Source organism: Telmatherina bonti, assembly GCF_933228915.1.
Source record: "Telmatherina bonti genome assembly, chromosome: 8".
Classification (NCBI taxonomy): domain Eukaryota; kingdom Metazoa; phylum Chordata; class Actinopteri; order Atheriniformes; family Telmatherinidae; genus Telmatherina; species Telmatherina bonti.
In genome coordinates, this window is record NC_136626.1 from 7,727,002 (window position 1) to 7,754,590 (window position 27,589).

At 45.1% G+C, this 27,589-nt stretch overlaps 1 protein-coding gene across 1 annotated transcript; it reads right to left on the minus strand.

Moving 5' to 3' along the window:
- Positions 1 to 869: 869 nt before the first annotated feature.
- LOC306759255 (PH domain leucine-rich repeat protein phosphatase 1-like) lies at positions 870 to 26,197 on the minus strand. Its single transcript, XM_079244830.1, has 17 exons — positions 24,317 to 26,197; positions 18,933 to 19,129; positions 18,301 to 18,426; positions 15,850 to 15,998; positions 14,317 to 14,463; positions 11,345 to 11,572; positions 10,119 to 10,321; positions 9,971 to 10,031; positions 9,777 to 9,872; positions 6,771 to 6,926; positions 6,444 to 6,644; positions 6,164 to 6,326; positions 5,305 to 5,435; positions 5,102 to 5,218; positions 4,551 to 4,745; positions 4,232 to 4,469; positions 870 to 2,540 (listed from the first exon to the last, which is right to left on the minus strand). The coding sequence occupies exons 1-17, from the start codon at positions 25,905 to 25,907 to the stop codon at positions 1,422 to 1,424; spliced, it is 5,118 nt and encodes a 1,705-aa protein (XP_079100956.1). The 5' UTR covers positions 25,908 to 26,197; the 3' UTR covers positions 870 to 1,421.
- Between the last annotated feature and the right edge of the window lie 1,392 nt (positions 26,198 to 27,589).

The following is a 27,589-nucleotide window of genomic DNA, read 5'->3' on the forward strand; positions in this document are numbered from 1 at the left end:
AGGAATATTAATACAAGTATATTTGACATTTTCTCCATTTTTGACACTGTTTTTATTGTCTAATTAAAATGAAGTGATTTGATTTCAGGCTATTTTGTCTTCATGTAATGAATCAACCCAGCATTAGGAGGCGCCACGACCCTCCCAGCCCTGTCCTGGTGGTACGATGACCTCTGGTGGGGCTTCCTGCCAGCTATGACAGCGCTGCTGTCACACGATGGAACACACACACACACACACACACACACACACACACACACACGTTGCTTCTTGTGCAGCTGTGAAGTCAAACGTTTCACTTTTTAGGATCTAAAAAGGCACATCTGTAACTTCTGCAGCCAAAGTCGGATACAATGCTAAATAACCTAAAGCCATAATGTTTATTAACATCTGATAATAAATATTAGTTAATATCTAACTTGCACAACTCACATTTTACATGTAATAAATAAGAAATGAACAAATACTTTATAAAACTGGTAACGTCTCCTAAACTTCTCTTATAGCTTCATTCCCAACAATATTCCGTATATGTGGAGATAAAGCTTCTTATATGTAGTGCAGAATATATATTTTGCACTCCATAAAAGAAGCTTAATAAAGGAGTAACATTAAAACTACACCATGTGCATAATTTCCAACACATTCAACAGGACTGCAAACGTTTGTCTGAAAAGCAGGAAAAAGCTCCAGTTTCTGAACTTACTTTATAGAAACTTTCAGCTCATTTGAATGTTTAAGTTTTGTAAAAAAGCAGCACAAAGTAAAACCCTCCCATAAAGAAGTCCGAGCCGAAATATTGTGGTTATTTGAAAACTTTATTACATAGCAAAAGTAGCTCTGTTGTGCAGTTTGCTTTTTGTGGTGAAATCTGTAACACTGTTCTGAGAACATTCATAGAGCTGGTGGTAACCACGATCAGCGTTTCCTCACCACCGCAGCACTGCTCTGGACTGGTTGCACCCAGAGAACACAAACTTGGAATAATCAGCCTTCGGAAATAATCGTTTCTCTCAGAGAATATTAGTGCGCCTCAGTGACTGGGTCACTTTAAAGTATTAAACTCCTAGGAGTTAGTTAAACACTTCCTAACTCCCACAACTGTAAGGCCATCAACTGGCAGGGGAAATCTCTGCCTGGACACAGAAACCGCGGTCCGAATGTCAAAGTACCGTTGGATGTCGAGCTGATCTGAAGAGTCTAGAGAGCAAAGTGCTTCTTCAGATGAAAGATATGCTGGAAAGGAATTACGTGTCTAGATTTAAGCAACAGAAAGTGTTATAAAAATTGCGTTGCGCTTCATCAGTACAAAATAAAGTGAGTAACAAAACCATATGAAAAGAGTTTGTGGTCCAAAACCAGGTTGAGAGACTCTCTGGCGTTGTGGAGGGAGGTCAACGCGGCGCGGACCCCTCCAGCAGTCAGAGAGGCGTGACGAAGTAGTCTGCAGGCTTCTGGTAGGCGTGTGCTGGCGGGGTGTGCGTCTGCATCTGCTGCTCCTGCTGCTGCTGGATGATCTGCCGCACCTCCTCCTCCAGCTCCGGCGGGATGATGAGCTGGTCGTCCGGGTCCGGCTGGGTGGGAGCGGTAAAGTAGCCCCCCTGCTTCCTGACAGGGGCGTCGGCTGCCTCCTCGATGAGATCCTGGCTCCTGCCGTGGCAGGCCACGGAGCCGTTGGCTCGAGCCCGGCGGCTCAGCGTTCCTGACTTGGCCTCGCCGCTGAGGGCGGGTGAGGAGGGAGGGATGGGGGAGCGGGATGGGGAGGTCGGGGCAGGAGGGGAAGGCTCGTTAGTGTTTCCACTCAGCGTGTGACTGTGGGCGCAGTCGTGGCGGAGCAGGCAGTGGACGTCGGCCTCCACTTCCACTCGGCTGCCGTTGGAAAACACGCCGGCGATGGGCTCCTCGTCCTCGCTGTCGAGCCCGTTGTCCGACAGCGCTCCGGAGAACTGTCTGTGGAAGCTCCCTCCCCCGCACGCCGGTCTGCGCACGCATGCTCGGCTGTGGGGGTTGGGATGAGAAGAAGAAGAAGCCAGCGGTTCGGTCTGCGGCGGCGGCTCCTCCGAGGACGCCGTGGATCCCACCTCGCTGCTCATCTCAGACGTGCTGAACTCGCTGCTCAGCTCGCTCATGGTTCCCGAGGAGGGAGGCGGCAGCGGTATGCCGCCGTCGCTGCTGGACGAGTAGGGGTGTGCGCCCGGGCCGGGGCTGGGCGGCGGAGGTGGCGGCTCACAGAAGCAGCAGCAGTCCTCGGTGATGCTGAGCTGCACGACGACGGCGCTGAGGCTGTCGGAGCAGCCGTAGCTCTGAGCCAGGGTCACCAGCTTCTTGGCTGCAGCCAGGGCGTCCGGAACGTTCCTCACCGCCTCGATCGCCTCGCCAGGAGACAGGAGGTCCCACAACCCCCGGCTGCCCAGGAGGAAGAACTCGTCCTGAGGCGTGAGGGTCACCATGGAGACGTGGGGGCGGGGCGTCACGGAGGGACAGAGGAAGGAGTAACCCAGAATTCTGGTGGAGTCTGTAACGCCGCTGACTTTGTTGTCCTGCAGGAGGAGGGAGTAAAAAACACGTCTGATTTAATAATAAATGGATCGTTTATAGTTTTAGTCATTTAGATATTTGGCCAATTTCTTTTATTTTTGTGTTTCAAGGTGGAGTGTGTCAGATTTTCAATATATATAAAAAAATTAACTAAAAAATTAACTACAATCATAATTAGATTGTTTTTTTTAAACATGTAGGTTCCAGTCTGTCCATATCTGATGTGTTATTAAATTACAAGTTTAATTAATGACAAAGATCCTTCTTAAATGTTTGCCTACCAATAAAAAAAAAAAATTACTTTTTGTCATTTGTCATTAATTAAACTTGTGATTTAATAACGCATCAAATATGAACAGACTGGAACCTACATGTTCAAAAAACTTTATAATTATGATTGTAGTTATTTTATTAGTTAATTTATTTTGAAAATATTGAAAATACTCCACCTTTAATGTAAAGTTATGTCTGTAGAAGCTCGACCTATCTCTTCCCACAGCTTCCAGACGTGATGTTTTCAGGCTAAAATGATGTCAAATTAATGTATATTATCTTCCATGTTATATGTAATTTATATATAATATATTATATTATTAATGTATCAGTAGTTATAGCAGCATGAAGACCGACCAACAACCTGGAACTCTGTGGAAACACCACACAGATCCACAGGGACTTCTCATCGTTCTCTCAACCTTTAGTTTTCAGGAGTAACTATTTACATATTTACACTTTTCCCCCGCAAGCTTTTTTCATCATTTACAGCACAGGAGTCAAACTCCAGTCCTGGAGGACCAGTATCCTGCAGGTTTTTGTTGTCTCCATGCTCCAACACACCTAAATATGTTGACAAGAAGCTGCTGGATCCAGTTGATTTGAATCAGCTGTGTTGGAGGAGGGAAACAACAAACACCGGTTGGATACCCGCCCTCCAGGACTGGAGATTGACACCCCTGATTTACAGTTCTGCTAGATCACAAACCCAACTCCACCTCAGTTGCTTCTTGGTGCCACTTTGGCTGGACGTTGTCGTCAGTTTAAGCTCTCTGATTGGTGGGAAGCTTGACAGGAAGTTACCACAGAGTCTCTCTGAATAAACAGTATTTCTGGATTGTAAACCTGGAGAGGACTTAAATGTTGGGAAGAATTTGGATAACACACCTAAAAGGAAAGCAATCATGTCAGATACCCGACAGAGCTACACACTACCTACCAGGAGAGAGGAGAGTGTGTTTGGTTCATGGGTTAAGCCCGGCCGTGTTGTGTCGGCGTTTTAAGACCCATTTATTAAAAATGTACTTAGCAATACTAATAAACTTGTGAAACGGGTAAATAGGGAATAAAAGATGCTGCTTTAAATGTCCGGATCAGGAACATGAAGTCACAAGCATCAGATTTAAGGAGCTTGTAGTGTCTCCGGCTGCTTCGGCTTCAAAAGCCGCATCCAGTCCGAAATGTTCCTGGTCACAGCTTCTTAGTGCAGATTTTTCTTTTCCTTTTTAGCTTTTCTAATTTCTGCCATTACCGGTTCAAATCTTCAAATGACTTTTATTAATCAACAATCCCATCAGCTTCACATGCAGAAGCTTAAACTCAGGAATTCCCTGCATGTTGTCTTTTATATCATCTCATTGTTTATGAAACGTTGCTGAGTCATGGTTTCAGGACGCCTTGCTCGGCAGTTTGCCGTTACCTCGGTGATGATGGCGTTATGCTGCCGGACCCTCTGGTACTCCGACTCCTCTGTAACCGTGTGGACGCTGGACAGCAGCATCGCTTTGCCGTCTCGGCACAGCACAGCCTGGCACCTGCCGACATTGGCGGCCCTGAGCGTAAAGCAGCCGCTGTGATCGCCGGGAGCCACCGGGTCGTGCTTGATGTGACACAAAGCTGCTGAGCCGCCCATCCTCTGGCCCGCCGTACCCAGCTTCCTGCAGCAGAGCAGCGCAGACGTGCTGTTAGCAGGAGCATCCGGCTGCGGTCGCAGCAGGTTGTGTTACGGTGCAGTTTACCTCTGCATGGTGAGGAATGTGTTGGTCATGTAGTCTTCCTGCCGCTGGCCTCGGTGAAGCTCCTCCGCTAACACGTCTCCCATGGTGCACTGCATTAGGTAAGGAACCTCCACGTTCCTGTCCCCGTCAAAAACTCCGTAGATAGCTTCACGGATCCCGCAGAAACTATCCTGCGCCAGAGCCGCCACACACAACCTGCAGGCGACAGGGAAGCCCGTCAGTCCTGCACACATCCGTCCCCTTCCACGTGTTTCTGCTCCGTTCCAACAACAAGACTGGTGATCAGAAGTAGCTCCAGTCCCTGGAGAACATGCAGCTGCACAAACACGCCGTCTTGTTGACGTCCCACACAGGCAGCTGGATCAGGACGTAGCCGTCCCACTAACTAACGTCCAGCTCGTTGCTTTTACATTTTCATTTCTACACAAATCGTGTTTTAGGATAAACTTTGGAAAAATGTTGCGTAGTTTAAATTAACACGTTACATGTAAGACTTTGGATGAAACTAGCTGCAGTTTAGTAGCAGAGGATAGAAAAAGGAAGAGACTGACTTGTTTTTGACTCCGGAGGCCTCCGTGTAGCCGTGACTCCAGACTGCAGGGGCGCCGTGGCCGTCACTCGCACACGGCGCTGAGGGAGACGGATCCACCCTGAAACAGCGGATGTTACTGCAGAGAGGAGGGAAAACACATCAGACAGCTGCTTTTGTGTTTGAAACTTTCCACCACAGCGTGTTTATGCTTGCGGCTCGTACTTAAGGAGTTCCAAGCTTTTGTGGTCCAGGTTGAGTCGAGGATTTCCTGTCAGGTCGAGTTCCTGAAGTTTTGGAGGAAGCATCTCTGGCAGGGTCACTTCGGTCAGCTCGTTGCAGCTCAGGTCCACACACTGCCAACACAGAGCTGCAGCTGAGAATCTCCTGGCTACTCTGACCCAACGTTTGTCCACATTTACATGATTTATTCCATGATTTCACACAGAAATAGCAACAACGGGTGAAAATGGCTAAAAGAAGCTCCTGGATCCTGTCAGCTTGCTCTGAACACGTTCTCTAAAAAGACAGCTCATTAATGTAAACATCTCCGTAATGTTTACACACCTGTTTGGCTCTAAACAAAGAGAAGATTTAGTTTTCATTAACTGCAGGTTATCACTGTATGCAGCGCCTGAAGACAAATGACTGACACCCTGCTAGAGAACACGATGTTGCCTACGAGGGACATGCAGTCACACAGTTTGGGTTTAGAGAAGGTGACTCGACATTACTGAGAGATTATAGAGGATTTTCTGATTTGGCTTTAAAAGAGAAGAACCAGGAGGAAGAGATAAGGAGAGATAACACAAAGCTGCATCTTATATTTGTGTGTGTTGATGTTCTACATGAGTGACTGAATGTTTGGAGGTTCTGACAAACCAGTTTTTACATTTTATCCCTTTTGAAGGAAACTAAAAGTACAATACAGTAAAGTAGAGTCAGAACATTTTTCTAGCATGTCTCATATTTCAGGCATGAAATTAAATCTGTTAATTCGTAGAAAAGATGTTTATGGAGAAGATGAAGAGGTTCCGGCTCCTCTGACCCAGTAAAGAGAAGTGTCTTAATAAATCGGACCCACCTTGATGTCAGGCAGCTGGAGGACCTCTGGGAAGGTGTTGATGCAGTTGGAGTGGGCGGACAGCGTGTGCAGGCGCAGACAGCTGAGGATGGTGGTGGGCACAGCTCTCAGCCGGTTGCCGCTCAGGTCGAGCTCCTCCAGCTGCTCCAGTCGAGCCAGTTTACTGCAGGATGTGGAGATACACAACGTCAAAATCTATTCTGGTGGCTTGATCTGGCTTCTGTGGCAAAACCGAGATTCCAACATGGACTTGCAGTGCTTCGTCTCAGAGAAACCGGACCTGGCTGTGAAGGTCTGCAGCTGGTTGTAGGCCAGGTGAAGCACCCGGAGGTGGCCGTGTCCCGTCAGGAGAGGAACACACTTGTCCGTCAAACTGTTGTTGGTCACATAGAGCTCCTCCAGGTTGGTGAAGGTGTCCTCCGACAGGCTGGCTGCAGGGAGATCTTCCAGCTTATTGGCCGACACGTTCAGGTAGCGCAAGCTGCGATGAAATCCCAACACAGTCTCAATACTTCACAATTAAAACTCAGTCATGAGGAGAAACTGCTGGGAGAAGGATGCTAGAACCATAAATGGAAAGAAGACCTGAGCAGGGAACAGAACGCACCTCTGAGCCTTGATGAACAGGTTGTGTGGGAGTTCAGTCAGGTGGTTGTGCTGGAGGTCTAAAACTTCCAGCTGAGATATCTCCACTCTCTCAGCCAGCCGGCACACGTCGTTCCAGCCTGCCAGCAGTTTTCTCAGGCTCCCGCTGGACAGCAGCCTACAGCACAACACAAACACAGCCAACTCAGTGTGTGTGTTGTTAATCTGTCAGCAGGAACTGATGGACCCAGTTAGGACGGGAGACTACGTACTGAACGCTGTCTGATGTTCACTGTGGTTCAACAAGCTCAAACAAGCCCAGAAAGAAGAGAAAAACACTTCAGATGGAGCTGGAACTGCATGCATGGCCTAAGTGGTCAGAGGCTGGGTAGTTATCAGACATGTGGGCCCAAAAACACGCAGTAAGGCCGTGCACGTACGACAGTAAAGGCCTGATCGAAATCTGGAATTTATTCTAAATGCTAACAAAACTCAAACAATCTTCTTTGTATTTAATTAAAGATGATCCGTTAGTATAAATGCGCTCCTTCATGTTGTCATGGAGATGCTTTTTCTATTCATCTTGTTGCACAATGTACAGTTTAAATGCAGTTTTATTACATTCTGTGTATTTATATTTCTGCAACTGTATCACGGCCCTCATTGCATACAGATGTACTATACTTCAGGAATCGATGCTGTTGTAATCTGATTACTGGACATTTTGGTAATGACCACGTTTGACATCTGAGCTCACTTTTATTCTGTTGCAGCAATAACTGCTGGAAATCTAAGGATGCAGTGGGAATCGCAGAGCTGAAACTGCAAACTCTACAGCAGCTGTTTGCTTTGCGTGTTCTGCTCTGCTGCAGAAATGTTTTTAGACCACTGGAACCTTTTTATAGTTCTCACAGCGATTAAGAGGGAGTTCCTCTTGTTTTGTGTTGCTCACAGACCTGCTTTAATGTCTTCTTTTTAGCTTCTGAAACAGAGTAGGAACTTAAATAGAAAGAGGGAAACAATCTGCGAAACAGCTGCAGCGTTTGATCGAAACAAAGTAACAAGACTTCATACATGTGCAGGGACTGGTTGAACATGAAGAGGAATAAAATCTCTCAGAAAGTCTTTAATCCTAAAAAGTACATTTTTCTTGCTTTTGTCTTTTTATTTAAAGTAAAAATGCTTGTAGAAGCTCAACCCTTTTAATCCAAGTCAACATCCAGACGTTTTTCAGGACAGCCTCCAGCTGTCAGATGATGATGCTAAAATGATGTAAAACGGTAAATATAGCAGCATCAAGACAAACCAGAAGAAGAAAACTGAATTTATTACCAACCCAGACCAAGTATGAGCATTGAAACAAAAACAACAGAAACTATTTCCAGGTTTTTGTGCCACTTTATTCCAGCCATAGAGAACCACAGACTTTCTACTTTTCAGACACACAGAACTAGGGAAGCACCGATCCACTTTTTTGGAGTTCTGACCCGATACCAATATCTAAAACTTGAATACCTGCTGATACCAAATCTGTTTATGTAAACATGACTATGGTTATTACTGCTGTTATAACTGTGTAAGATTTCATTAGGTTGTAATAAATGACCCATCCTTTCTGAAGTTACCTCACCAATACAAATATATTAACATTACAGATCGAACTATTTCACCAAGTTTTACTTTGATTCGGCACATTTTACCTAAATACAACTATAAACGTGTGGTTTTAAAACAAAGATCTGGCTTATAGTGCCGTGTTCCTCATTGCATGCGGCTCACTGACTCTTGCCTTGCGGCTCGTGAAGCAGCCTCTGGCTGTCTGAAAATGCTATCTAAACAAGTCATAATGATCCTTAACGCTGCAGTTCTCTCCACAAACAAGAGCTGCAGGCTGCTTGCAGAAACTTTGCTGTCCTAACGGCCCTAACTGACCCTGTCAGAGTTGCCAGTTTTGGCTGATTTCACCTGCACCGAACTCCGCCAAAGAGCTTCTCTGTCGGTCGCTTCGTATGTACAATGAAGAAGAAACACCAACATTCTGGAGGCATTATTGTATTTTCACCAGATACTGTTGCATAAGAATGCCATTACTCCGTGCAATATTTAGGATAACCATTCCTTGCTAAAAAGCTGAATGTTACTGATTTGGCAACGTAGCAGGATACGTAGCCTGGGAAGGCTTCATTGGGGGGGGGGGGGGGGGTGGCGGCTCTCCTCTTGTCTTAGTATATTGAGTTCAGCTCTTGTTGAATTAACAGTGAGGATCACTGTTTTAGTGTGACAAAATGTAAAATTTTAACATTCAAGGCATTTATTTCTTTTAAAACCCGTCTGAAACATGTCATCAGACACATCTGAGCTGGCTGGACTAGTGTGGTATCGGTACACTTTTATTAATACCGAGTACGAGTACACACGCTTGGTATTGAGCTGATACCGATACTGGTATTGGTGCATCCCTACACAGAACTTTCTGCTCACTTGTTGATCTCTGGCTGCTCCTGACAGGACATTAGCATGAATTTAAGTCCTCTGATTGGTGGAAAGTTTAACAAGAAGTGGCTTTGGTATCATTTCACCATCATCACCAGTATAGTAATGATAGTGCTTTTTTTTAAATGATAAAATATGATAAATAAGGCTGGTATCATGCTTGTTGTGGATTTAACATAGTCTCTGAATAAACCTGACCTTTACCAGCTGGATTGTAAAAGCCTGGAAAACGATCAATCACAGCTGAGCTCACAGAACCGTTCCTTAGGAACTGGAAGCATTATAAGCTGTATCACTGGGAGTTGCTGGTGGTTTAGCAGCTTTAAGGGTTAATGTCAGCTCTGAAAAACCTCCCGAAACAAAAGAGAGGAATGAAGCCAAAAGAGAAGCCCAACCACGTACGCAACAGAAGAAGTGAAAATGGATTTTCACTCCTTTACGGTCCGTCCGGCTTCTTATCAACATTAACAACCAGAGATAAGGTCTACATTCCTCTGAAGTGAGAAGCGATCGGTTCTCTGGTGGGGATTCTTACCAAACAGGCAGCTCAGTGACGCAGTTATGGTTGATGTCCAACACCTCCAGTCTGCTGCTCTCGTACACCCAGTCCGGGACACATCGCAGCTTGTTCCTTCAGGAAAACAAACACCGTCAGCACACAGCTTAGAATAACAACACATTCTGTTCTTTAAAGTGATAAATAGGACAAAGAGTCCACAGATTTAATACCTGGACAGATCCAGAACAGTCAGATGCTCAGGCACCGGTTGCACGTCCAGCTCCTTCAGCTCTGAAAACACAACCACAGCATGTGTAAACGTGCACAGTCACGCTTCATCACTGAAAAGCTGCTGTAAAACTTGACAGGTGTCGGTACCGTTGCGTGCAGCATGCAGGCTTTTGAGGGTGCGGCCGCTGACTCTGAGGAGGGAGAGCGAGTTTCTGTCGCAGCGAAGCAGCTCCAGCTCACACAGGGACCTGACATCCAGCTCCTGCAGACCAGTATCCCTCAGGTCCAGCTGGGTGATGTGGAGCAGCTGCTCTGCATCTGCAGACTTCACCGTCTGAAGCCGGTTCAGCCTGTAGGGAGGTGGGCAGCACAGAGACAGAATGATGAGAAACGTCTTCCTTCTGCCAATCCTTCCATCCATCCATCCGTCTTCATGCCGCTTATCCGGGGTCGGGTCGCGGGGGCCGCAGCCTAAGCAGGGAAGCCCAGACTTCCCTCTCCCCAGCCACATTTGCCAACTCTGCGGGGGGGATCCCGAGGTGTTCCCAGGCCAGTCGAGAGATATAATCCCTCCAGCGTGTCCTGGGTCTTCCCCGGGGTCTCCTCCCAGAGGGACGTGCCTGGAACACCTCACCAGGGAGGTCCAGGAGGCATCCTGACCAGATGCCCGAGCCACCTCAACTGGCTCCTCTCAATGCGGATGAGCAGCAACTCTACTCTGAGCCCCTCCCGGATGACTGAGCTCCTCACCCTATCTCTAAGGGAGAGCCCGGCCACCCTGCGGAGGAAACTCATTTCAGCCGCCTGTATACGAGATCTCCTTCTTTCGGTCACGACCCACAGCTCATGACCATAGGTGAGGGTAGGAACGTAGATCGACTGGTAAATCGAGAGCTTCACCTTCTGGCTCAGCTCCTTCTTCACCACGACAGACCGGTGCAGAGCCCGCATTACTGCAGACGCCGCACCGATCCGTCTGTCGACGCGCTCCATCCTTCTCTCACTCGTGAACAAGACCCAGAGATATTTAAACTCCTCTCCTTGAGGCAGGACCTGACTCCCGACCCGGAGAGGGCAATCCACCCTATTCCGGCTGAGGACCATGGTCTCAGACCATTGAGGCAATCCTAAGCCTGCATAAATGCAGAGGTTTTGTCAGGCAGGACCCCTAAACCTATATGCAGCATTATGAAGTCAGTTCTGGCTGTGAAGACCCCTAAAGAGAGCAGCCAGTAAGAAAAGAAGGACAGAACATTAAAGATCCCAACCCTAATTAGAAAACACAGAGCAGGTTCTCTCTGCAGCATCTTGGGAAGTGTTTCATTTCCAGAACAACAAGGAAACATTTTCCCACCTGTGAGGATTTTCTCTACCTGAGATCTACGTAGCGAGCAGGCAGCCACTGCAGCCCGGCCAGATCCAGGACGGAGAGCCGGTTCCCTGCCAGACACAGTCTCTCCATGCCTCTGAGCTTCTCCAGGACGGGGGGGACGCAGCTGAAGGAGTTGAAGGATAAACCGAGGTAGGTCAGGCCCTCCAGAGAGCCCAGCTCCACAGGCAGCGAAGTCAGAAAGTTTCCATCCAGGAGGAGAGTCTGCAGGCTGGGAAGAACATGGCGACAGGTGTAACAACACAACACACACTGTGTGCAGAAAGCTCTCCAAGCCAAATTCTGTAATCCCTGCTGTAAACAGCTAAAACTAGGGAGTATTTTACCAACGGACCCCAAACTCTGACGGCAAGTATAAGACAGTGGACCCTGGCTGACCTGCTTGTTTAATAAGGGAATATAATTAAAGATAACGAGGTGGCGGAGACAGAAATATTTTAATCAACTGAATTACTGCATGTGTCACTAGCTGCTCCATCATCCCCCATGCTGAGGAGAGCGATTCTTTCCCCGCCCCCCCGCCTGCGGGGCGCAGCTGCAGCCATGGGCTATGTTGTTATTCTGCATTCACATAACAACATTTCTGGAAGTAACTCGTCTTAAAGTTAAATCTACACTGCAAAATGAGATTAGAAACATGATACTGAAAACAGTTAAATAAAAATACACAATGGTAAGAAACACTAAAGTAAAGGATAAAATAAATACATGTGTAGCTGAGCAGCTGCAGAGACATCCGTGAGACAATGTGCACATCTGGACAGTGTTTGGACACGTTTAAAATCCTCTTTGTACCTCTGTGATCTTATTACTGAGGCTCATTGTCTTCAGAGAGGGGTCGATGAGTGGCTCTTCACCTCTGAGGATCGGTCTGTCATCATGAACATTAAACATATAAAGAGATGCCACATGATGCACTACTTTATCAGCTTTAACTTAATAAGTGGCATCAACAGGAAGAGCAGCTGTTGGGGTGTTATCATCTCTGCACAAGAGGAAACTAGGCTCCACCAACAGCACATGAAGTTCCCAAACACCAACGTAGCTACAGCTCGTCGTGTGAACTGGTTCTGCTCGTAGAGTGTGTGGCATTCAGGATGTCACACGGTGTGTAACATAAAGTTCATTTCCTGCAGAAATTTCAGGTTCCTCTAAGAGTTATTGGGGTGCATTCCCACCCGGACAGTCTGAGGGGACTCGGCTTGGTTTGCTTTCCCAGAAAACTTTCCTCACATGGACCAAACCGCCTGAACTTTGTGCAGTAACAACAAGTGCTCACTAGGAGGCGATATTCCTGGAGACGATCACTTACCAGGAAGAAAGAAAGAAGAAAATCTGACTTGTTGATTGGCCTGGACTTAAAAATGGCTCGTTCACCACAAGTAAACAACGGAGCAACAATAAACTGATGCAGTCCTGGAGTTTTTGTGTTTACCTTGCTGTCTAGGGCTGGGCGATATGACGATATCTATCGTCTGGACGATAGAAAATGTCTGTCGTTTCATATGAAGCTGCTTTACTTTGCACGCTGCAATATATAAACAAACATGGAGGAAGACGGTAGCAGATGTGTTTCAGAGCAGGATAATTCACTAAAAGATGAGCAGCCGACCCAAACTGATGAGTTTGTTCCTAAAAGGGGGAAATTTCTGAAGTTTGGATATAAAAAGACAGACATGGAACCGACAACAGACTAGCTCACAGTCCCGACAACGGACTCCGACACAACTAACTCATTTTATCACCTGCGCTGGAATCAGGATAAAGAATACAGAATAAAGAATAGAGTCAACGAGCAAAAGCAGCGTCAAGTGGAGGAGAAAGCTCATAATAAACTCCAGACCAAACGTTGCAGCAGGTATTTACCTGTGGAACGTCATACGGCCATAGTTCCCCCAGATGGAAGGAGATCACTGCTGCTGTTGCCTAGCAACATCTGACATATAACTGATGACTGACACAACATTACACAGTTTTATATGGTTATTTATATTGTCATGGGGATATAAGATGAGTTTTATCGGGATATGAGGTTTTGGTCGTATCGCCCAGCCACATTGGTGTTCTAAATTTGATGTTTTTCACCAGAATCTGAGCAGCATCGAGCCGACATGTTGCTCCTACGTCTTTTCCTCCATTTGGTTCACTAAATGGTCCTGTAAGCAAGCCGAGACCTACGGCTTTCAAACAGACCAAACTTTACTTCTTTGGTCTCCAAACAAAGCATTTTATCCACAGTTCATATGAAAACAAAGAAAAATATTAGTCTTTTTCTTTCTTTTTTGGTTATTATGCGGTTATTTTACTGGCTCAGCATATCTGAGACCAGACTGCACTGTTTGGCCCCTGGGTTTGACCTTCCTGATCTAAAACTACAGACATGCAGGAAAGCCGACAGATCCTGCAAGTTTATGGTGATAAGATTTACACACATAAACAACCATGAAGAATTTTGACCAAAGTCCACACTTTTCAGTATTAAAACCATAAACCCAGTTCAGGAGTTGTTCTGCAGCTTCTGCTGGAGAACCATGTTCACCTCAGAGACTTTCACAATGCCAAACATGTAGTTTCCTAAAAGCAGATCTTTTCCCAGGATCTAAAATACTGAGAGTTGCACATTAAAGTCCTGCATTTGGGAAGAGACTGAGTGAGCATCTCAGCCCATCCTGCAGGGCCAGCGTCAGCATGACTCTGCAGAGCGGTCTCCTGAAGAAAGCCCCTGCATCGTCAGGACACACGTCTGGTGCCCGGCCAGCTGTTCATTTAATACAGAAAGGGATTAATCTGCACTGACGCTTCCGCAGTGGCGACAACTCCTCTCTGTCAGCAACAGACAGGTCAGCGATGACACGCTCCTTTCTCAGGTAGAGACTGAAAAGATGATTGTTTTTCCTAAACCTCGTCATTAACCACTGCAGCCCTGAGGCGGTCGCCCTCTTTCAGCCCACTTACTTCTGCATCGCTCCCACTTCTGCAGGCAGACAGCTGAGACGGTTCCCAGAGAGGTTCAGCTCCGTGAGCGAGGTGATGTTGCACAACGCCACAGGAAACTCACACAGAGCGTTATTTGACAGACTGAGGCTTCTCAGTTTACAAAACCTGGAGAGAGGGAGAGACAGAGAGAAGCTCATTGTGAGTGAGAGTGACGAGGGAGAGAGAGGAGGAAGAGGGCAGACAAAGAGCGACACAGATACTCATCTCTGGACTATAATCAAATCCTGGCCTTTTCTAAATTAGGCACAAACTCTGAGAACAACTTTCTAAATTACGTAACACCTCGGAAACCGGTCCACAGCTGAAGGTTTAGACTGGAACAATGCTGTGTTTGCTTCAGGTGGGAACTTGAAGGAGTGTGCACGATTTCCTAATCCAGTTCACAGGAGGGTCAGGGTGAAAGGCTGAGCTGGACCCCTATCCTTTCGAGGGAGAGTCGCAGGCCTACCGCAGGGAAAACACACTGCATGGGAAGCGTCTGTTTATGCAGAAACAATGGCAGTGTACACACACAGCATACGTTTCCTTCATTTAACTCTGACACGCTCATGATGAAGTGGCTGCAAAGAAGTCAAAGTTAAAAAAAAGTTGGAAATGAAAGATGATGAACAGTTTACATATTTGTGCAACTCAGACCATGCAGGAGATCATCAGGGCCTGGACAGACCCCTTCAGTTCTGCACCACAGAAGTGGTTGGGGACACATTGTACTCGGCTCGGCAGCTGTTAACACACACTGTAAGATGATCCCGAAAGCGCCACTCGGGGAGTAATCCCATATTTGTTTCAACTCCAAACATAAGATGCAAATTTCTGTGTTAGCATGTCAGGCGACGGTGTTTACAAGCTGGTAATCAGTTCTTTACTGTGGAACTATGACTCAGCTGTGGCACAGCGACACTCTTCTATCTCACCGACTTCACACGGTGTCTGCTTAGTCTGAAAATCTGATTAAAACCACAGTAAAAGCCACAACGGAGAGGTAGAGAGCAGAGTTCTTCCACCTCTGTAGGCAAGCTACAAAACTGCTTCCGAGGTCTGAGGTTTTAAAGACACAACACAATCCGTCAAGTCTCAGTAACACCATCCCATGCCTGCTTTTTGAGCTGAATTTAGTGCTTTTTAAGGCTTTAAGATCCGCGGTGCCGCCCTTTCTGAAGCTAAACCGTCCACAAGCAGGTTCTTAGTGTCCATGTTTAGGTTTATACAGTAAGACTTCACCGAAACAACACATCAGCAACCCCAGGTCAGGTGATGTCAATCCTCTCGTCATCACTGCAGCTTCTGTTTAATCATTCAAAGCAAACGAGCGTCTGCACCCACACACACACACACCCACACACATTTGTAATTTGATCGAATCTGCCTCCGTTTTACACCACATGATTGCTAAAACCGCAGTGGGACAACCCCAACCAGTGAAAATGACAAGGAAATACTGCAAACCTCTTGACACACAGAAGAGAGAAGATGCGAGTGACACAATCTCACCTGGTGAGCGCTGTAACGCCTTTGTGCGGCGACATGAAGTTGTTTTTAAGGTTGAGGTGGGTGAGGTCCTGGCTGTAAAACAGCTGAGCAGGCAGCTCCTCCAGGCTGCAGCACGACAGGTCGACAGAGTTCACCCTCTGAGAGGCGATCTGAGACGGACATCACAACACAATGAGCCAACAATCTGAGCAATGCAAGGCCACAATCATTAGGGGTGGAAAAAAAAAAAAATCAAATATCAGGATATTTTGCTTCACAATTATAAAATAGATTTTTTTTTTTGTTAAAGAATCCATTTTTTTCAATTAATAAAAAATAATCTGTGATAAATTTTGTCATTTTTATTGTTTTTATTGATGTTTTTACTTGTTTTCTTGGCCATTATAGCAGCATGTACAATGCTTGGCCATTATGGCTGCTGTGTTGCTTTTTCCTAATTGAAGTCAAGAAAAATAACGAGCAAAAAAAAAAGTTTTGTATATTTTTTTTTTGGTTTTTAATCTACAAAAATCGGCAATATTGAAGAATTGTGAGAATCGCAATTTAAATCAAATCAGCACCCAAAAATCGGAATCGAATCGGGACAAAGGCATATCGTTACAGCCCTAACAATCATCCTGTCTTGGATAGAAGGTTTTAAACTGAACAGAATAAGCATAAAGGCCTTTAAACACTGCACTGACTCTTGTATAAAAACATACCGATTTATAGGCTTAAACTGGGAGTACTTTAAATTTAAGTTAAATACTAGATACAATACAAACTACTTCCATTTATGGTGCTTATCTCAGGTGAACCGTCAAGAAACCTTTTAATACTGCAGGTTTAACAAGAGCCACATTCCACTTCTGCATCTGTGCATGTTAATTATTTGAACAACATGCAGAAGTTTTAAGCAAATTAAAGCATGATAGCACTAAAGGCTGTTAAAGGTTAAATTATTGATGGAGTTTATGTGGAAGTGATGAAGGAGAAACTTTATAAACTAAGTTCTGGAAAGAAAAAAAGAAAAAACTTCCCAAAACCTAGGTGAAGTCCTCAGCCAAGCAAACACTTTAATGGAAGAAATTCTGTTTAAAAAAAGCTCTGGAAGATGAGAATTTTATGTCTCTTTTTTCTAAAGCAGCAGAACCATTCATGCAGAGCAGAAATAAGATGAGGAACCAGTTTTCGGCCATTTAGACACACTTGGCAGCTATTTTTGGAAACCGTGACTATATTGTATAAGCAGAAGCAACACAGTTCGCACCCATATATCACATGAAACACCAGAGGGGAGAAGCAACCGATGTGTGAGTGTGTGTTAACAAAAAGCTAACGTGAGGCTGCTGTCATCATGATGAAGAGACACGGGGGAAATGTGCATGCCATCTGACCACGTCAGCGCACTAAGAGCGCACTGCGTATGACACATCTTTCAGGTTCTCCCGTAACGCCTCACACCAAACTTCCTGATAAGGAGGCGTGATCAGGTGACTTCATGCAAAAACACTGAGAAATCTGCTCTTTCAGACAGGAGCAGAACATTTGGTCGTTGTGGCTGAAATAAGTAAAAGTTATAATAATACGCACCACAGTGTAAACACCGTCACGCTCATACAGGAAAAAACCAGCATTAAGAATAAAATGCAGTGTGTTTGTCAGCAGCAAGTGGAAGGAAAAACTCCATCCATCAGTCAGGAAAACACGCATTACTGTCCAATACTGTCATGACATAACAACTCCACAGTGTACTTAAATACTACATACAATACAAACTACTTCCATTTATGGTGCTAATCTCAGGTGAACCATCTAGAAACCTTTTAATACTGTAGGTTTAACAAGGGCCGCATTCCATTTCTGCATCTGTGCATGTTAATTATTCGAACAACATGCAGACGTTTCTCTAGTTGGAATGCAGCCCTCGTAACGATACGATACCATGTGGTACGGTACGATACGTTTTATTGTCCCCACAGAGAAATCTGGCTTGGACTCAAGCGCTGCAACGTTAGCTGACTTAGCATGATTCATGTTTCACTATACTGGTTTCGTGCGTGTTGTTATTGCAATAATGAGACATTTGGACGTACCCTGCAGCCACAGGAAAGTTGCATGAAACTGACTGAATTTAAGTCTGCATTCAAAGTTACAGATATTTACCAGTTTAACTACAGCCTGCTTAAATACTTTGGAATGAATACACAATGATCTGCGTTACAGTGAAGGAATAATGGAATTAGCCTCTTTTCTATTTTATAATATTTCTTTCTTAAAAAGCTACATAAATTAATTTCTTCCTTTTAAATAAACATTTTGGTTTTTAATCTATTTTATTTACAAAGAAAGCATTTATCATTTACACAAATAAGAAGTAAAAACTTGTGTAAATGGGAACAAATTTAGCTTTTCACATGAAGAAGATAATTTTTCCCCCAGAGTGCGCCGCCTCAGACTGGCGGTTTGTACCTTAGAGGCCATCCTGTGCCAGTGGAGGTGCTCGGTGTACGAGTCATAGCTGATGTAGTAGGTCTGACTCTGAGGACCAGCGGAGCTGAAAGCCAGACAGTGGCTGTGCCTCTTCACCTCCTCCACCTGCAGCAAAGAAAACAGCCCAAAATAAGTCCAGATTCTTCTGCTCATTCAAGGAAACAACTTTTCATCAAAAACTGATTTATCTTTAGATTCTAATACAGAGGTGTCCAGCTCCGGCCCTCGAGGGCCAGAATCCTGCAGGTTTTCTATGTATCCCTGCTCAGACACACCTGATTCAAATGAATTAGTAGTAGAGCTTAATCAGTTGTGCATGTCATTGGCTGTTTGATCCATTTAGTGGAAGCTAGATGTGTTGGAACAGGAATACATGGGAAACCTGCAGGACAGCGGCCCTCGAGGACCGACTTTGGACACCCCTGTTCTAATGACATAAAAAGTTGGAGCTTTAACTCAAATCCATTGAAAAGAACAAGAGAACACAGAGAAGAGCGGTATAAACCTGAAAACAGAAAATAAATAAAATACGTCATTAAAGGTGTGGAGTAAAGCTGGGAGGGAGGAGCCGATTCCCTGCCAGAGCGTCAGCTTTGCACCTTATAACGTACCTTTCCTCCGATGAGTGGCAGGATGTGCATCTTGCCAGTGTGGACATGTTTCACAGAAGAGACGATGAGGCAGGTTCCACTCAGAGTGACCTGACGCTTCGACCAACGGTTCACCGGCAGGGCCAGCTTCCCTTTCCGCACGTTGAACACCCCAGAGAGCTGCACGCGCTCAGAACCACCCACGCTGCGAGGCTTACCTGCAGGGGTAAACAAGCAGCCGTGTTATTTCACAGCAAGACATTCTGGATCATTATTATTATTATTATTATTTGTGGTCTTTTCATGATGGATTTTAAGGACAAATGACAGCTTTATATTTATCTCTGTGGGATTTTGTGAATCAAGCATGGCTTTCTCTTTCAGAAAGCGACGCTGTGTGGTTATGTAAGCCAACCGTAGCCTGTGGCTGGCTAGGATGAGCAGTCATTCAGGCGTGATTTGTTACATTATTAACCCACCGCTAACACAGAAATGAGCTGCAGCTGGGTTTAGGAGCCAGAAAACACTCCTGCTGTATCTGGCCTGCGTCCTGCGCTGCCCTGAAGGCTTGAATGACTCTGAACTCACAGCCACTGCGTTTTCTCTGCTAAACTGTCGGATCACATCCATTAGGGAACAGGAGAAAGGGAGACGCATGAAGAGTCTGAACCACAAAGAGGCCTGGAATCAGATTAGCTGGTTATGTAACGTCTTACAACACCAGCACCTCCGTCCTCCCTGCCGCCTCATCCAGTCACTGGTGCACAACTTCACTGAATGTTTTCTCTCCCGCTGCCTCAGCGGGCGGCGGGGGGGCTGCACTGACAGGACCCCTTCCACCAACTTCTGAGCTTCGTCTGCAGCACAGAGTATCTAAAGCTGAAATCCAGATTCTGAGCGAATCACTGTTTAAGTTTCTCTTGTTGAAAATGAGCACGTCTTGCATCATTTTAATGGACAAATTAAAACACAGAGTCTACAAACACATGGACACGTCGTGCAAGACGTCATTTTTCAACTAACTGTATGAATGACAAATAAAAATGTGGATAGAAAAAAAAAAAAAAAAAGGAAAGTCCTCCTTTTAACTACCAATCAGCTGTTCAGTCAGTCGCAGTTTGGTTTAATGGTTTTGGAAAGCTGTCATCCATAACTTAAGTGCTTTTTATAGCTCAATCTAATACGTGCCCACATGAAAGCTCCTTTTCCGAGCGTTGGTACACACAGGAACAACCACGCTCCTGTTCTCCTGGTGATAAAACTACTGCGTTTTGCTTTAAACTAAGTCCTGCTGGTTAAACGGCAACTAAGAGCTTCTGCAAGCAACTCCCATGTGACACACATGAAGCACCTTAATGGCAAACACAGAAAAACTAAGAATTAAGCTACAGTTTAACCCTTTGCACCCCATACTTATTTGTTAGGCCTTGGGTATAAAATCCGAGCAGCCATAATGAACGGAGTTTCTCTGTGTAGATACAATGTCTGCTTGAATACTTTTGGACTTGTAGTGAAGGGAACACTTGTGAGATTTGCTAAAGCAGCACTATCACAGACCGTATATGAAAGATAGACGGAGCCTCCGGCAGTAAAAGGGGAAGCCTACGCAGAAGTACATAAAACTGCAGTTCCCCCTTCATCCACTAGGGGCGCAAAACAGAGCAAATCCGCATAGACTCCCATGTTAAAAAGACCAACTTCACAGCAGAAATAAACAAGTATACAGCAGGAATAAACATGTTTACAGCAGAAATAAACATGTTTACAGCAGAAATAAACATGTTTACAGCCTGGTTCAAAAATCCATTTTAGGTTTAATAGGTCAGGTTTACCTTCATGACAACTGTAAAGTAATTTAATCTCATAATTCGGCATATTTAGGGGCGTGTCCTTTTGATTGACAGGTACCCGATCTCTCGCTTCAATTAAGAAGAACGTAGAACTTCTGCAGTTTTTAGCCGGTTAACAACGTGACTTAGCTTTAGCCCGCTTACCTCCGTTAGCTGGTTAGCTCCTGTTATCTCCAGGTTAGCTCGGTTAGCTCTTAGCTACAGAAAGCTCGGAGTTTGCTCGATGTCAATCATCCACCATGACGCTCACAGCCCCCCTCTCAGCTCCACCTCTTTGCCCATATTTGTATTTTCTGGGTGAGACGACGTGCATGCCCCTGCCAAGATGGTGATGGTAGGAACCGCCCACCGAGCTTCAATTCAACTCTTCAGAAACCTACGGGTGACGTCACGGAGGCTCCGCCCATCTTTTTACATACAGTCTATGAGCACTATGTAACTTTCTGACCTGATAAAAACAACTTTTTTTCTCCAGCCTGGAACATCACAGCCCTGTTTCTCTTTTACGCATCACATGAAACACTGGCAGTTTTGAACGTGCACTGAGGCTGATTTACCAAAGAAACGCAAAAGCATGTTGTTGGAGGAAGAAAGAAAAAGAAAGAGAAACAGACAATGCAGGACAAAAGACAAAAGCCAAAATAAAACTGACTTTTACTGGCTGGAGAGAGCTCGGAGTACAGGTAAGATGCAAGATGGATGCTGAATTAACCGTCGACGGGGGTCGTGTCACAAAGAACATCTGCCATTATTCAGTCCTGCTTTTTTAAACTGTGTAGATATCAGTAAATATGTTTCTGCTAAATAATAAATGAAGATGGTACATAGCAAAAATACAAAATGACAGGCTTACTAAAAGAACAACAACATAAAACAAACAAACAGTACATGTGAAAACCCCTTTGGAACGATGCAGCCACAAAAAAAAAAAAATCTAGAAAATCATATGTGAACATAATTTCTGCAAAGTTTATCTTAAATGAATTGAAGCAGAACTAAATTAGACGTTTTGGGACAAATAGTTCTGGTAAAGTTTCCAGACTGATCAGTTTGACACAGTTTTTCCAGCTATTCTCAAAGTCCTCCAACTGGGGGACGTCAGGTTTGTAGAAGTAAAAGTTGTTTTGGGGGGGGGGGGGGGGGGGGGGGGGTTCACGTTGAACCCATCAACATGATCAGTAGTGTTAGTTAACAGAGCTGTTTCCAGTTGTTAAGGTGCCGATTCGATTCAAATTGTGATTCACACGGTTCTTGGAAGTTATCGAAGATTTTTGTTGACTGAAAACAAACAAAAAATTGTACAAACTTATTTTGCTTGTCAATTTTCCGAATTTCGATGAGGGAAAAAAAAAAAACCCAGCAGCCAGGCCATCATTCTGCTGCTATTAGGCCCAAGAAGACAAAAAAAAGTCAACAAAAACAACAAAAATGACAAATTTTATGATTAATTTTTTTGTATTTATTTGAAAAAATTGAGCTTTTTTTTTTTTTTTGTTAAAACAAAAAAAGAAAAAAAACATTTTAAAATTATGAAGCAAAAATCCCCATTTTCGATTTGACTTCCCGTCTCTATTAGTTAATACATTTAGGTGATAACAACCCATATTATCACATAAATGCATTAACTTACCAACAACCCCAACAACTATTCTATCATGAGTTAATGCGGTCATTTACTCATCGTGCCTCTGCCATTAAGAGATCTTTTCCTGCTGGATCTCCCCTAGTTCCCAGTATAGTGTGCAGAGTTTGTACAGAGTCTTGAGGGAAAGTTTAAATTCCTCCAGCTGACTTGTAAAACGAACAGTTTAATATTCTGCTTGTGAATTTATGATTAAATTCTGCGTCAGTGTGATTAAAAATTGTTGCTCAGTCATTTTTAAAAAAAAACTGCTATTCAGCTAAATAAGCCAGCAGTTTAGCAACTAATCAGTGTGCAGAAGTTGTTAGTAACACATGTTATTTATGAAAACATACAGGGATTGTTTCTTTAGTCTACAGACAGTCATAACGGAGACTTTGACCTGTGGCTGACAGCAGCGTTACAACCGTCTCCATCCCGTTTTACTCGACACAACAATGTGGAATATGTGTTGTGTGCATTGTCTGCACCCACCCTTCCCTGGGCTGTGCAGGCGAGATGGGGTGTGTTAACATACAAGCCCTTTCCTTCCGTCTGTTTCGCTCACTGGGAAACATCCTGTCTCATCGCGCAGCTGATCGCCACACCCTGTTCCCCCTTCACAAGACATTTTCTTTTTTTTTTTTTTAAAACAAATTCTGCATGAATAAGCACGTGTGTCCTGAAAAGAACCAAGCATCCGACTTCCTCCTCCACTTCTCGGAGGTAAAAGTATTGAGAAAGTTTTCTGGGCGAGTCCTTAACCTTGTGAAGCAAAGCGGTGACCCTCTGGCTGCTGCAGTGGAGCCTGCAGCTCAGACCGGCTCGGAGAGATCTGAAACACTGAGGAGGTGAAATCCGAGTTCTGCTAAGGTCACTTTTCTCTTATCGTCAGCACACAGCGAGCCTGTGTGAGACAGAGAATATGTGCACAAGGCAGTGAGCGTTTATTTGTGCTGCGTCAAACTCCTCTGGGCAGACATGAACGTTATCAAACAAGTCATGCTGTTCGCACTGAGAGGACTGAATTCAAGGGGAATTTAAAAACTTTTTCATAAGAGTGATTCAAGAAGGAAATAAATCCCTAAACAAGAGGGTGTAAAAAGTGGTTTTTAACTGGTTGTCATGTCACATCATCGCAGCACTTCTTCTCATGCCAGTCACATGAAGCAGCCTTTCTCTGCACGTTCCATGGCTGTGTGTTTGTCAGCAGCATCTGGAAGCTGCTGCGTTGAGCACGTCCCACGACAACCAGGAATAATATGCTCCATTTTATTTATTGGTGGATAAAATGCATATTTTTAAAGGTGAAAGAATAAAAAGTGTTTTTTGATCTCGTAATCTGGCTGAATGAGTTGAAACAGGAAGAGAAGGGATGTAAAACGTGATCATCCAGGCAGGATTTTAAAGCCAAGCCAACTCTTTATCCTCTCCGTCTTTCCTGATGGGGTGCAAAACAAGGTCAAAAACAATATCCAGTTGTGCTAATCCCCAAAAGAGATCATGGCTGTTTTTCCCCATCCTCTTACTCCGGCTTGTCAACAAACAGGATAATTATCAATAACAACAAAACAACAGGAGCTGTTTAGGAGGAGAACATGGAAATGAAAAGTTGAAAGAGCACACCTGCTGCCTCCTGATGTGTGTCGTCTTACAGAGGGGCTGGAGTGGGTTTGCAGGGACAACGCCGGACATTGTGCAGGCAGGACAATTGAATACACTAGTTTAACAGTCCGACTGACCAAACACAATGACGGCACTCACGGTACACTGCGAATGGAGGAACAATGACTGAGCAGAGACAAGCCAGGCGCTGCTGAAGTGGCCTGCAGCAGCTTGTGGCTCTCACAGCTCAACAGCACAATAAGAGCTGCGCTGAATCGGGTCTAAAATCAGTCCAGGTTTGGAGGTTTTTTGCATCTTAAAGTACTTACCGAAGTAGAAGCGTATCAGACAGCCAATTTCTGGGTTCATCCCCTCCTCCTGCACCCTCCATTCGTCTTCAAACCCCAGATTGGTGAGGTACTCGTTTAGGATCTGAAGAGGACGCTCGTCATCTCCCAGGCGCCGCACAGCGCCTCCATGCAGCTGGATGAAGAGGGCCGGTGTGGGACTGGTGTTGGTGGGCTCAGGCCAGCCCACGCTGCTCCTGGGGATCTCCAGCTCAGGCTGGGAGGGTACTTGGCTAGTCAAGGGCCGGGCCACAGAGCTGCTGGCGCATTTAGATGGAGGTTTGATTAATTTGGGGACATCTGTAGGATCTCCACTTACAGATTCACCATCTTCTCCATCTGGTCTGGTGACTTGTTTAGAAGAAACAGTGGCGTCTGAGGGAGGAAGATCCATTTGCTGGTCTGCAGCAGAGTTGTCAGATAGATGAGTCGGAGACGAGGCGAGCTCCACTTCATCTGAGGAGCTCTCAAATGGGTCAGGTCCCTCTGTGGCACTGTCACAGTTTGCACTCATCACGGAGGAGTCGGTACCCAAACCCAGCCCATCACTGAGTGAGTCTTTGCGCTCCGTGCTTCTGGGTCCACCTGGGCTGAAGTCATCACAGGTGCTGCTTTCCATATCTGAGCCCGAATACAGCCCGTAACAATCTGCCACACTCAGATCCACGCCAATGTCATTCAGATAGATCTCAGATGAGGAGTTACTGGCAGTTTTGTCTTCATGCAGCAGGTCAGAGCTCAGCTTAGCCTCAGAGTAACTCTGCTTTGTCTGCTCCTCCTCGTCTGATTTAGGATTCCTCACATCTGTATGACCATTAAGACATTTCATGTCATCAGGATGTCCATTGACATCATTACAAACGCCATTAGAGTCAGTCACAGCAGCAGGTTTGCAGTTTATTCTCAGCACAGCCCCAGCTTTACTGCCCTCCAGCTTCCTGGCTACCTCTCCAGCAGTGGTGTCCAGGCTGCACAGCACGGGACGCGGGTAGGAGGGCGTGAGCCAGTCGTGGACGTGAATGCAGCCCCTCCGGAGGTCGGATCTCAGCCAGGACTTATCAGAGGCCTGGAGCTGTTTGGACTGTTTCTGGCGGAGGAATGTCTTCCTGTCCAGGCTGAGGGTGCTGAGCGGCGAGGTGGAGTGCGCGGGCCCGGCCACCTCAGCTGGAGCCCCCCCCGGCGCGCCGGAGCTCGGCTGAGCCCCCAGAGACAGGTTCCTCCTGTGTCTCTGCCTCCTCCTGTTCAGCAAGGAGTTGACAGAAGCGGAGCTGCTGGCTGATGTCAAACTGTAAATGTTGGCGGGCATGTTCATGCTTTTCGCCACTCCACCGATGGCGTTGGCAACCTGGTTTTGATAGATCCCGTTCCGGATCGCAATCTGAAGAAGGGAGGTGGCTGCGAGTCCCTTCCCAAAGAGTTTAGCTTCCGCGCCTCCAGCCTCATCCTCCCCGATGGAGGGTCTCTTTCCAGCCGGCAACGGGGACAACCCACCCGGCTTTACGGACTCAGGCATCTCCTGCGGTGCAGGTGAAGTGGAAAGCGTTCCAGAGTCGGTTTCCTTCACACTTTCCATGCTGTCAGACAGAAACGACGCCAGCTGATGAGCAGGAACAGCCCGCAGGTGAATGCTAGCCTCCGTTAGCTTCTGTTAGCTTCTGCTAGCCTAGCTCGGCTTAGTTACTGTTAGTGTCTATGGCTGCGGGTTAGCTTAGCATGCTAAAGTACTGCGCAGTTCTTCCAAGGAGTTATCCCGCTACATCATCCCATCTCAATGGACGCCTGTTAGCTCTCTAATAGGAGCTAACCGGCTGGTCGATGGGGAAAGAGAACGGTTTCCTAGCTGGTCGCCATAGACGCGAAGGCGAGAAGGCGCGTCTGACACTGAACAGCCCGGAGAGGAGTGACGGTCAGCGAGTACATCGTGGACAGGGCGGGGTCTCATTGGATATGAATTATGACGCGTTCACGAGCTAACAGAAAGCTCAGGATTTTCACGTTTAATCACATGACATGCTTTTTTTTTTTTTTTTTTTTTTTTTTTTTTTTTTTGTTAACGCAGAAAGCACCAATGAATTTTCAGCCTATTTTTTCTGAAGTGTAGCTGAAGGATTTTTTGTTTTCTGTTAGATGTGTTTGTCGTTTTGTTTTGGATCGCATTTTAAAAACCCAAAAAAGGGAAACATTTTGTTACTTCATAAGGTTTTGATTGTATACTGGCGTATGAAGAAACAAATTATTAAACTTATTATTTTGTAAAATCAGCGAGAGTTGGAGATCCAATGTGATTTATATGACATCGTGTTTATTATTTTGATATCCCAATACACAGACATTTACAAAAATCATGCATTAAGTTTAGGGGCGTTAGTTAAAACGCACATGAATTGTACGAGCTAAAAAGACCCAGTGAAGGCAACATATCGTGCTTATATAGTTTCTGATTATCTGTCTCTTTCTGATGTATGTTTTACTTAGAAATAATTGTTTCAAGTGTTGAAAAATGATCTGAAACTAATCCTTTCACACTTACACACATTTATGATTAAACTAATTCGTTTACTGTTCCACATTTTCCATTAACCAGTACAAACAGGTGTCATGTAACTGGTATTCTGCTGCCATCTAGTGGATAAACACCGAATCGCCACTTTCTTTCTGAGGATTTATAACATTTTAAATCCCTTTTATTGAAGTTAAACCCAGAAATGAATGAGTTTAGAAATTCATTTCGCAATTGCTTTTGAATTAGTCCCCATGTTGTGTTTTATGATGTCCACTATTTAATTTTTAGATTATTTGCTTAAATCATAGTGATATATTGAATAAATACGTACAATCCAGCAAAGACCTGGGCCAGGACCTGAGAGATACATCATCCTTCTGTTTATTCATCTCCTATTGGCAGAAGCCTTATCAGGAATGGTCTACACCGAAGGGAGGGAAGGGAAACACGGAGAAAAGGTTGAGATATGTCACATGACACAAGAACTGCGTGATTTTAGTTGTAAGCTCATAAACTGGACTGTGTGAAGGCTTTTGTTTTCAATATGCTATTATTATGTAAAACACTTTATGCTTCTTTTTGTATAAAAAGTGCTCCTAAATAAAATTTGATTCAAGAAGAAGATTCAGACTGCATTAAAGAAAAAGCTTCTCAGACCAAAAATTCATCATAAAGTTGCTTAAAATGACACAGACTCTGCTGGTATCTCATAAACATGACAGTAGTAGAAAAACGTCATCACAGTTTTATGT

Bases quoted from the DNA above. Each gene is read 5' to 3' on its own strand.
- LOC306759255 (XM_079244830.1), bottom strand. From the start codon at position 25,907: ATGGAAAGTGTGAAGGAAACCGACTCTGGAACGCTTTCCACTTCACCT. The intron at 10,322-11,344 runs GTAGAGAAAATC...ACCTCCCTACAG, and splicing joins GCTCGCTACGTAGATCTCAG to GCTGAACCGGCTTCAGACGG. The intron at 9,873-9,970 runs GTATTAAATCTG...GTTTTCCTGAAG, and splicing joins ACTGTTCTGGATCTGTCCAG to GAACAAGCTGCGATGTGTCC.